At 46.1% G+C, this 11,928-nt stretch overlaps 1 protein-coding gene across 1 annotated transcript in view; it reads left to right on the top strand.

Annotated features, from left to right (window-relative positions):
• Positions 1-1,904: 1,904 nt before the first annotated feature.
• The window catches only part of EHD2 (EH domain containing 2), a 37,048-nt gene continuing 27,024 nt past the window's right edge, over positions 1,905-11,928 (top strand). Inside the window, exons 1-2 of the mRNA XM_087971201.1 lie at positions 1,905-3,195; positions 8,506-8,603. Coding sequence (XP_087827327.1) covers positions 2,798-3,195; positions 8,506-8,603 — 496 coding nt within the window. The 5' untranslated portion in view covers positions 1,905-2,797. The remainder of the gene's footprint in view (positions 3,196-8,505; positions 8,604-11,928) is intronic.

The following is an 11,928-nucleotide window of genomic DNA, read 5'->3' as shown; positions in this document are numbered from 1 at the left end:
AGGTAAGTAAAGTAAATGGAGGGGGCAGATGGCTGGGCACTATAAAAGGGGGCAGATGGCTGGGCACTTTAAAAGGGGCACATGGCTGGGCACTTTAAAAGGGGCACATGGCGATGTCAGCCATCTAGTCAGTAAAGTTAAAAAAAGGTAATGCCTTGTGTTTTCCATATGTTTAATAAACAGTGTTTGGCAATATTTGTATGTTTAAAAAAAAATTAATGTTTGTTACCAAAAAACATTTTTCAATACATTGTACAATAATTGTACATTTGAATATCTACTTGTCATTATTCTGACTATGTTTCTGCTTTCAGAGCTAGTTATTACTTACATTATTACAAAAAACAGTAATAATTGAATGCAGTGACATTAATTTATGATAATAAAGAGTGGACACATAGACCTACAGATACAACCGGCCCTTTGATGGGGACCAAACTGCTGATGCGGCCCCCAATGAATTTGAGTTTGACACCCCTGTTGTAGAGAGTCGTTGAGGCCCCTTGGAGGTTTATCTGGGTCCTCGGGGGTCACCCGAGTGGTGCAAACAGGGGTGAAGCCTTCTTGCGGATTGTATTGTGGAGGTGTGCTTTCTGCAGGATGTTTTCTGGCCCCTGTCCTTTCACGGTTGAACCCGACTGCGCAGGCTGTTGGGGATGAGTCTGTGATGTCAGCACCTCAAACTGAAAACATCCTGCAGAAAGCACAGCTCCACAGCACGGTCCTTTCAGACGTTCCAAGAAGACTCCACACCCATTTGCATGACTCGGGTGACCCTGAGGAACACCGGTTTAAGCCTCCCAAGTGGCCTCAACAACTCTGAAAGGATGCAAATGACCAGCTGTCTGCAAGGAAGAAACTTCTTGGACGAGAAGCGAAACATCTTCAAGGAAAAAGGAGAAAGTCCAGTTGCCCCTTGAAAAAGCCCCTTTGGGACAACCACGACCTGGATGACTGAGAAGCTCCATAGACAGAGAAACCTTTACGGCTACCATTACTTGGCAACGGCTGCAAGTGGCGTCGCTTGGAATCGGTTTCCAGAGGCAGGTTGGTATCTTCCCCCATTGACGTTCAACCCATGGAAGAAAAGTTGCCCTCGGAAGTTTGGGAGCGCCATCCCTTGAGACTTTCAAGAGGAGATCGGACTGCCCTCTGTCAAAAATGGTGTAGGGTCTCCCGCTTGGGCAGGGGAGGGTTGGACTAGATGACCTACAAGGTCTCTTCCAACTCTGACGATCTGTTGTCTGTTTGGTGTGCAACCATTCCCAGCTGAGAACACTTGCCGGTCTTCATCGGTTGCTTGCTGAATGTGGATCTGTAGTTGGCGAATTGCCTTCAACCTTCTGTCAGAGAACAAGCAGGTGGATTCTGGACTCGGATAAACCGGGGTGGTTTAAGGACTCTTACCTTGAGCAGGTAAGGATGGGTTAGAAGACCTCCAAAGGCCCTTTCAGCCCTAGGAGCAGGGGTGGACTTCAAAGATTTGAGCAACGGGTTCTCTGCCCAGTTGCTGCGTGGGTGTGACCAGGGTGGGTCAGCTTCCTGCACCATGATGGGGGTGGGGGGTTCGCCCTCCCTGGGCTCCGGAGGCTCTGGGGACTCCGGGGAGGGGAAGGGAGGGCAGGGAAGGGCCAGCCAGGAGTGAGATTTGGGGGTTCTCTTGAACTGCACAGAATCTTAGGGGCTCTCCCGAACCCCCAGCAGCCCAACCCTGCTAGGTTGATTCTGTGGCTGATTCTCTGAAACCCATTTTGATCTACAGTTTTTTTGCCCAAAAAAAATTAAAATCGGACTTCCACCTTTCTTCTTCCTCTTCCCCTACTTTTACTGTGGCTTTTACTTTCTCCTCTCCGCACCACATGGTGGCATCCGAGGCCTTTAGCTGCCAACCCCACATTCCTTTCACTCGAGGAGGGGAAGGGTTTCATGTGCATCATTTTTTGTGCATTACTTATTCTCCAATTCTTGGCCATCCCCGACAACGTTCTCCCTTTCCTAGATAATTTATGCTAATGTAGAAATCTCCCTGCACCGCCTCTTGACAGCCAACTGAATTGTTTTGCAAGAGAACTCTTCGGGATATTCCTTGGGACCCCCAGGTGAGGGGGGAGAGAAAAACCAGGATTTCTACAAACAAACAACCCAAGAGGGATTTTTTTTTTTTCCATCCGAAAGTGACATCGGTGTGTGGATCTTTGTGTCCCAGGCTGCCCTCATCTGCAACATATTTTCCTGCTGGCTGTTTGCCTCTTCCCACAGCCTTTCCTAAAATAAAGGGACGTATTTTATTCAAAGGCTGAAGAAGCCCAGTGATTCCTCACCTAGAAGGGTCCCTTTCTGCTCCCAAGATTTTCTCGAAATCCTGTGCCAAAGGGTGAAGATGCTTGGAGGAAGCAAGTTTTAGAACTGGAGGAACACCGAAGGTCTTATCAGCTTCTGCGAAAGATATTTTTCTCTCTCTCTGTCCAGGAAATCAAGTGTAAGTGCTGAACTTCCTACAACCAGCTCACTAAAAGTTCATCGGGTTTGGAGATCTTGCATTCCTAAAAGATTAAAGGATCCATGAGCCTACTGGATACTCTCAAGTAGCTGAGATTTTTTATTTTTTTTAACTGGATCGAGCCTCTGGGTTTGATCGTTGGGCCTTGCCCATTGTTGACATTCCAGATCTAGGTTGTCTTTGAGGTCTATGGTTCTCTCTGACAAAGCTTTCCTTCTCTTCCGTTGCACCCTCACCTGCGTTTAGAATTCATCGCCAAGGAAGCGGACAGAGTGCCGAGTTCTCAGGGCAGTCAAAATGTTCAGCTGGATGAAAAAGAATGAGAAGAAGACCCCAGAGGTCATCCGTACGGTTACCGAGGGCTTGAAGGACCTCTACAAGAGGAAACTCCTACCCGTGGAAGAGTTTTATCGCTTCCACGATTTTCACTCGCCGGCTCTGGAAGATGCAGACTTTGACAACAAGCCCATGGTTTTGGTGGTGGGCCAGTACTCCACAGGCAAAACCACCTTCATCAAATACTTGCTGGAGCAAGATATCCCCGGGAGCCGAATTGGTCCTGAACCCACCACGGACTCCTTCATCGCTGTCATGCACGGCGAAACGGAGGGCATCATACCGGGCAATGCTCTGATTGTGGACCCCAAAAAGCCCTTCCGAAAACTCAACCCTTTTGGAAACACCTTTCTCAACCGGTGAGTAACCTCTCCCCCCACCCCCACAATTGTTACCTGTTCCTTTCCCATTGGCCTGATATTTTTCAAGGTCTAGCTTTGAATGGAAGAGTACCCAAGGTTCTGAGCATCCATCATTCCAGAACAGGGCGTTGATTAATTTCAGTATGCCACGTGGCGCTGAACTTGGAAAATGTGTGTGTGTATGTGTGTGTGTGTACCGACCACATATGGACAAATTGTACACCCATAGAACTCTTCTGGTGACCGAGGTAGTATTTCTCTCTCCCTTCCTCCCTGCTTTTAATAAGTTAGATATGGTTGCCTCCACCACTCCAGAATAGAATAATAACACAGTTGGAAGGGACCTTGGAGGTCTTCTAGTCCAACCCCCTGATCAAGCAGGAGAGACTATTCCATTCCAGACAAATGGTTGTTCAATCTTTTTTTTTTTTTTTGAAGACCTCCAGTAATGGAGCACCCACAACTTCTGAAGGGAAGCCATTCCACTGGTTGATTGTCGTCACTGTCGGGAAATTCCTCCTTAATTCTAAGTTGTTTCTCTCCTGGATTCGTTTCCATCCATTGCTTCTTGTCCTGCCTTCAGATGCTTTGAAGAATAGCTTGACTCCCTCTTCTTTGGGGCAGCCCCTCAAATACTGAAACACTGCTATCATGTCACCCCTGAGCCTTCTTTTCTCTAGACTAGCTATACCCAATTCCTGCAACCATTCTTCATATGTTTTGGCTCCTAATCCTCTTGGTAGCTCGTCTCTGCACACTTTCTGGAGTCTCAACATCTTTTTAATAGTGAGATGACCAAAACTGGATGCAGTACACTTAAGTGTGGTCTTACCAAGGCCTTAAAAAGTGGTGCTTTGAAGCATCACAAAACCACACTGTGAAATGGATGAGACCAGGAGACATTGACAGAGCCAAATTGAGCTTTCTGGCTGGGTGGGCTTATGTCTCCACTCCGGTGCCACACCCTAAGTCAGCCTCCCTGACAGCAGCTGTTAAATGGGCTGAGTGGGAGCTGTTATCCCTGTAAAGCTAGAAGACATCAGAGTGGCAAATAGGGCGAAAAGGTGGGCAGGTGACCAGGTAATCAGTACTACATCACCGATGTGTTTTGGGGATCGTAGCATTTGGAGTCCAACACATCTGAAACGCACCTTAGCACCTGAGGGCGTGACAAGTGGCAAGGGGTGGGAGTTGGTCAGAGGGAGATCCAACCTGGACGTAAAGAGGAATTTCCTGGAGGTGAGAATGATTCATCAGCCTCCTGGAATTGTGGCTGCTCCACTGCTGGATATTTCCAAGAACAGACTGGACACCCATTTATCCAGGGTGGTATAAAAACTCCTGCCCTGGGCAGGGGGGGTCAGACTAAAAGGCCTCCAGCGTACCTTCCAGACCGTGGATTCCATGAATAGTGCCAGATTTGGAAAAGGCATTGAACCTAGATGATCTTTCCCTGTACAAAACATCTTCCAGGAAAGAAAGAAAAAAACCACATTCATATGCCTTTTTTCCCCCTAAAAGTAAAGCATCTTTGGGACCCCCAGAGAATGGAAACCTCTGCGATTTGATGCCTCGGCTTAGTTTCACAAGAGCTCCATTTTTAGCATATTTGTTTAGATAGGCTGGGCCATGCTTCTTCCTCTGTCAAGGCGTTTTGTTGTTTTGTTTTAAACTTCAACTCCACCCTTTGCCCCACTCCAAAAAAATTTGGCAGCTGTTGCTGCCCTTCTTTCTGGCTTTAGCTCTTCCCCCACGAAAAAGACTATCAGCTGGGACTCCAGAATTGGATTTAGACCTAACAAAAGCATTGCAAGAGTTGAAATCTGAAGACTGGAGGAACATACACAGTGGACAGACAGATGTGGTAGAAGGTGAAAAAAAGACAAAAATTGGTAGCATCCTCTTGGTGTACAATAGAATAGGGATAGGGATAGGGATAGGGATAGGGATAGGATAGAATAGAATAGAATAGAATAGAATAGAATAGAATAGAATAGAAGAACAGAACAGAACAGAACAGAATAGCAGAGTTGCAAGGGACCTTGGAGGTCTTCTAGTCCAACCCCCTGCTTAGGCAAGAAAGCCTACATCATTTCAGACAAATGGTTGTCCAAGCTCTTCTTAAAAACTTCCAGTGGTGGAGCACCCACAACTTCTGGTGGCAAGTCATTCCACTGGTTCATTGTTCTAACTATCAATAAATTTTTCCTTAGTTCTAAGTTGCTTCTCTCCTGGATTCGTTTCCATCCGTTGCTTCTTGTCCTGCCCTGCTTTGGAGAATAGCTTGGCCCCCTCTTCTTTGGGGCAGCCCCTGAGATATTGGAAGACTGCTATCATGTCTCCCCTAGTCCTTCTTTTCATTAGACTAGACATACCCAGTTCCTGCGACCGTTCTTCATATGTTTTAGCCTCCAGGCCCCTAATCATCTTCGTTGCTCTTCTCTGCACTCTTTCTAGAGTCTCCACATCTTTTTTACATCGTGATTTACTTGTAAATAGAATAGCATGGAATTCTTTATTGGCCAAGTGTGGTTGGACACACAAGGAATTTGTCTTGGTGCAAATGCTCTCAGTGTACATAAAAAGAAAAGATACATTTATCAAGAGTCAAGAATCATCAGGTGCAGCACTTCATTGTAGTCATAGGGTACAATAAGCCATCAAATCATACTAGGAAACAGTCAGTATAAATTGTAAGGATACAAGTGATAAAGTTACGGTCATACAGTGACAAGTGGGAGGGGATGGGCGATAAGGAGTGATGAGAAGATTAATAGTAATAATAGTGCAGACTTTGTAAATAGTTGGACCGTGTTGAGGGAATTATTTGTTTAGCAGAGTGATGGCGTTCGGGGAAAAACTGTCCTTGTGTCTAGTTGTTCTGGTGTGCAGGGCTCTATAGTGTTGTTTTGAGGGTAGCTTTTTGTCCTGTCCTCAGGTGCTTTGGAGACTAGCTTGACCCCCTCTTCTTTGTGGCAGCCCCTCAAATACTGGAATGCTGCTATCCTGTCTCCCTTGGTCCTTCTCTTCCCTAGACTAGCCAGGCCCAGTTCCTGCAACCGTTCATCGTAGGTTTTAGCCTCCAGACCCCTAATAATCTTAGTTGCTCTTCTCTGACCTCTTTCTAGAGTCTCCACATCTTTCTTACATCGTGGCGACCAAAACTGAATGCAGTATTCCAAGTGTTTTCATAGCTTTCAATTTAAAAAAAAAAAAAAGATTTTTTTTGGCAGCGTACTCTGATATCTTCTCGCTGCCCCTGAAATAATGAGAAAGAAAAATCAGAATTATTAGTCTGCTACTGCTGGGCTCAAGGAACTGCAGGCCCCACCGTTGAGACCGGAGGCCAGTGCCAAAATTCCTGGGAAGCTTCAGCCCCGCTAATAAAGAAAGAACAGCTGCTTGTGGGGCAACGGAGGAGGAGGAGGAGGAGGAGGAGGAGGAGCAGGGTGGCTCTTTTCCAAAATGCAGAACTGAGATCCATCTCATCTGCCTGAGGTCGCACTGTCAAAGGGGAGGAAAGCAAAAACTGGCAGATGAAGCTGCAAAGGAAAAATCGGAGAGTAACTGAGTGGGAAGGGACCTTGGAGGTCTTCTAGTCCAACCCCGCTGCTCAGGCAGGAAACCCTACACATTTCAGACAAGTGCTTGTTCAATCTCTTTTTAAAAACCTCCAGTGTTGGAGCATTCACAACTTCTGGTGGCAAGCAGTTCCGCTGATGAATTGTTCTCACGGTCAGGAAGTTTCTCCTGAATTCCAGATTGTTTCTCTCCTTGCTTAGTTTCCATCCGTTGCTTCTTTGTCCTGCATTCAGGTGCTTTGACCCCCCTCCTCTTCTTTGGGGAAACCCCTCAAAAATACAGATGGTCCTCAACTTACAACCACTATGGAGCCTTAAATTTCTGCTGCTACGTGAGACATTGGTCCAGTTAGGGGGTTTTTTTGCCCCATTTTGAAGACCTTTCTTGCCTGATTTGATCGAACTTTATTAAGCCTCCTCCTCTTTTTATTCCAGATTGGAAAATAACTCCATATGTGGTTGTCATTATAATGATGTTTGCTGGTGTGTTTATTGCCTGCATACCCTGCCCCAATCCCAGGGGGACTGTTGATGGTTTTAGAGCAATACACAGATGACTAAAGCATTCACCCTCCCTTTAAAAATAGATTCCTTAAAAACAGATTTATTTATTCGTTGAGAGAGAATTGATAGGGCCACCCAACTCACTCACATTCACTGACTCACTCCGAGCTGCTTACAACGATAAAAACCCCACTACACAAAGCAATGCACCCTTCCCCACCATCCTGGCAACAACAGTTAGATCAAATATTTGATGGGGGGGGTCCAGTCCATCTCATGCTGGGGACCCCAGGCCCATTGGCAGAACCATCCCTTCAGGACTTTTGCAAAAGAAAGTGGGGGCCGATCTAAACCTTGGGGTGAAGGATGAAGTTTATTTATTGACTTATTTAGTATTTATTCATTCATTTATTTAGTATTTGTTTGTTTGTTTGTTTGTTTAACGACCGTGTTTCCCTGAAAATAAGACCAGGTCTGATATTAATTTTTGCTCCCAAAAATGCATTAGGGCTTATTTTCTGGTCAGGTCTTATTTTGGGGGAAAATACGATTCCAAATCCATTCGTCTGGTTGACAATCTTAACGGGCTTATTTTCGGGGAAGGGCTTATATTATGAGCAACCTGGAAAAATCATGCTAGGGCTTATTTTCCGGTTGGGTCTTATTCTGGGGAAAATACAGGTCTAAATGCACCCCTCTGGCTAGCAATCTTAACTGGGGCTTATTTTCAGGGAAATACAGTTCCAAATGCATCCATCGGGCTGACAATCTTAACTGGGACTTACTTTCAGGGTAGGGCTTATATTACGAGCATCCTGGGAAAAATCGTGCTAGGGCTTATTTTCCGGTTGGGTCTTATTCTCAGGGAAACAGGGTATCCAAATTGTATGCCACCCATCTCGTCAACGGTGACTCTAGAGCAGGAGGGGGTCAACCTCAGATTTCATTGAGGGCCGCATCAGGGTTGAGTTTGACCTCAGGGGGCCTGGGTGGGCGTGGCTGGGGTGGCCATGGACAGCTTGATGTCACTCGTGTCGGGGGGGCTCCTGTGGTGGACTGAGCGCTCTGCCAGCGAAAACGGGCTCCCGAGCTGCAGGCCGCATCCACATACACACCGGGGCCTTGAGTTTGACGCCTCCCTGCTCTAGAGTCTAGGCGGCTCAGAGGCTTTGAATAAAACGGAACAAATGGAATTTGACTCCATGCTTTTCTTTCTCTGTAGGTTTATGTGCGCTCACTTGCCCAACCAGGTGCTCGAAAGCATCAGCCTTATCGACACACCGGGGATCCTGTCAGGAGCTAAGCAGCGGGTGAGCCGAGGTAAGGTAGAAGGTGGTGGGAACCTGCCCAGGTTCCTCCTGTCCCCATTGGAGAACGTGCCTTTTCTTCACCCTTGAGATGTTGGGGTTCAAGGCCAGTCGTCAAGGTTCCAAGCAATCTGTCCCTGGAATAAAAATCCAAGGCTGTCCAGTTCAGGGCTGGGACATCTGTGGCCCTCGACGTGGTTTAGAATTGCAGCTCCTGTCGTTCCCAACTCTTGACGTGCTAAGTCATATTTGATTTAGACCAAGATTTGCCAAGCTATGTAAGGCAGAGACCTTCCACAATGAGCCAGAAGCAGAATTACATGTGATTGTATTCATTTTCTGTATGTATCTATATCTATATCTATAATCTATAATCTATAATCTATAATCTATAATCTATATCTATATCTATATCTATATCTACCCTGTTTCTCCAACAATACGGCCTCCCCCAATAGGAAGTCCCAGCATGTTTTATAGGCATGAAATGAAATTAAGCCCCTCCCCCCAAATTAAGGCCTATATTAAAACATGCAAAATGGGGGGGAATGGTGGGGGGGCTTGCCGTTAGGAAGTACTTTTGTTGCACACCCGGATATGGTGCTGCCTGCGTTGACCCCGATATGAAGTGCCCCACCAATGCCGAGGTCAACATCCAAGCCCGCCTGAAGATGCAAAGAGGGGGAATTAAGTCACCCCCCAAAAGATGGCCTAGCCATTTTTTCGGGGCTCAAAAAAAAAAAAAAAGACCTGGCCTTATTATATGAGAAACACAGTATATCTATATCTATATCTATATCTATATCTATATCTATACACACACACACACACACAGAGTATATATCCCCTTTTTCTCCATAAATTCCCCTCCTTTCTAGCACTCCTTCTCCTCCTCCTCCTTTTTCCCTTTCTCCTTTCTCCTCCTACTTTCTCCTCCTCCTTCTCATTCTTCCCTTTTTCCTTTCTCCTTCCTCTTCCTCCTCCTCTCTCTTCTCCTTCTTCCTTTTCTCTTCTTCCTCCTCCTCCTCTCTCTCCTCCTCCTCCTTCTCCTTCTTCCCTTTCTCTTTCTCCTTCTTCTTTCTCCTCTTCCTCCACTTTCTTCTTCTCCTTCTCCTTCTTCCCTTCCTCCTCCTCCTCCTCCTCCTCCTCCTCCTCCTCCTCCTCCTCCTCCTCCTCCTCCTCCTCCTCCTCCTCCTCCTCTTTAGCTTCGGGATGAGGAACTTTTAGAACCTTTTAGAACCTCAACTCACAGCAGTCTTCAGAGTTGTAGTAAAGTTGTATCTGAATGGTCACTGGTTCTTGAACAAAATCCCTGGGCCTCCGAAGCTTGAGAACCCATCCATCCTGCAAATATGTTTGGCCTTCTCTCCTTCTCCACTAATTCACACATGTCTGGAGTGTTCTTGACATCTCTGGGAATGTGAATAGCCCACCTCAGAGCCTCGTCTCTCTGTGGAGTCCCTTTCTCTCCCTTGCACATTCTGTTCCCACTCAAAACAGCCTTTGCAGCAGCTTCATACCCGCCTTTACTAAATATTTCCTTACCCGATGTGATTTTTTATTTTTTTTTACCCACGGAATCGTTTTAATAATAACAGAATAACAGAAATGGAAGGGACTTTGGAGGTCTTCTAGTCCATCCCCCTGCTCAAGCACAATAACAGAATAATAACTTCAAGTGGAGCGAACAAGTACACCTATGTTCTAGCTGTGGCCGTTTCAGGTTTTGAGCCTGCCAAGAGTTATGGGTAGGGTCATCCCGTTTTGGAAAAAAAAAAAAAAGAATTAATGGAAGCAAGCGAGAATAAGCTAAAAATGAAATGTTTACTTGTTTCAGCACGTCACGAGTGGCATGTTTGTTGCATTAACGAAATCCATTGGATGCAGTGATGGTTAAGTCTCTTTTTTTTTTGCTCGCTCACTTTCTGTTTATGTTCTGCTTGGAGCAATATAGATTTGCCCAGGGAAGGAAACTAACTGCACATAAATCAGAGCTGAGTAAACATTCAGCCTAATCTTTACATCAGCTGCTGCTTCAATTGTCCAGTTCCTTGTTTGTTAACTTAAGCTTTCCAGGAGGAATATAAAATGACCCTTTTAAGAGAAATATAATACAGTGTTGTGACTGACCGTGTTGGGATGTTAAACTTGTTTTACACCAGTTGTACGCCAAGGAGCAAGCAGAATATTTAAAGGTACTAAGTGTCTCCTCGGTTTGTGAGTCACCCAACAGTTTTCTGAGAAAAGTCAGAAATGAATAGTGGATACAGATTTACAAGAGCAGTTAGGACAGAGGTCTAGTGTTGAAAGCACTAAGCTAGAAGCTAGGAGACAGTGAGTTCTAGTCCCGCCTTAGACATGAAATCTGACTGGGTGACTTTGGGCCCAATCACCAGGAGACGGTGAGTTCTAGGCCCACCTTAGACATGGTAGTCAACTGGGTGACTTTGGGCCAATCACCAGGAGATGGTGAGTTCTAGGCCCACCTTAGACATGGTAGTCAACTGGGTGACTTTGGGCCAATCACCAGGAGATGGTGAGTTCTAGACCCACCTTTGATATGAAAGCCAACTGGGTGACTTTGGGCCAATCACCAGGAGATGGTGAGTTCTAGGCCCACCTTAGACATGGAAGTCAACTGGGTGACTTTGGGCCAATCACCAGGAGATGGTGAGTCCTAGGCCCACCTTAGACATGGAAGTCAACTGGGTGACTTTGGGCCAATCACCAGGAGATGGTGAATTCTAAGCCCACCTTAGACATGGAAGTCAACTGGGTGACTTTGGGCCAATCACCAGGAGATGGTGAGTTCTAGTCCCGCCTTAGGCTTGAAAGTCAGCTGAGTGACTCTGGGCCAATCACCAGGAAACGATGAATTCTAGGCCCACCTTAGACATGGAAGTCAACTGGGTGACTTTGGGCCAATCACCAGGAGATGGTGAGTTCTAGTCCCACCTTAGACATGGAAGTCAACTGAGTGACTCTGGGCCAATCACCAGGAAACGATGAATTCTAGTCCCATCTTAGTCACAAAAGCTAGCTGTGCGACTTTGAGCCGATCTCTCTCCACCCAATGACCTCACAGAGTAGTTGTTGTGGGGGAAATAGGAGGAGGAAGGAGCGGTGTTTGTGTTCCCTGTTTTGGAATTATTTATAAAAATAATAAAGGCAGGAAATAAATAAAAAATATAGGTAACAGAAGGAGGTTTATCAATAGACAGGGAAACTGCATAGAGGCTAGGGAGGGTACCAGGAAGGGCTGGTGAATTGAAGCAAAGGTAGAAGTTGGGATAACACAGTTGGAAGGGACCTTGGAGGTCTTCTAGTCCAACCCCCCC

The sequence above is a fragment of the Notechis scutatus genome, chromosome 8 (genome assembly GCF_049901735.1).
Source record: "Notechis scutatus isolate UNSWTSFEM ecotype Mainland chromosome 8, rNotScu1.2, whole genome shotgun sequence".
NCBI lineage: Eukaryota > Metazoa > Chordata > Lepidosauria > Squamata > Elapidae > Notechis > Notechis scutatus.
This window is presented reverse-complemented; position numbering and strand designations above follow the sequence as displayed.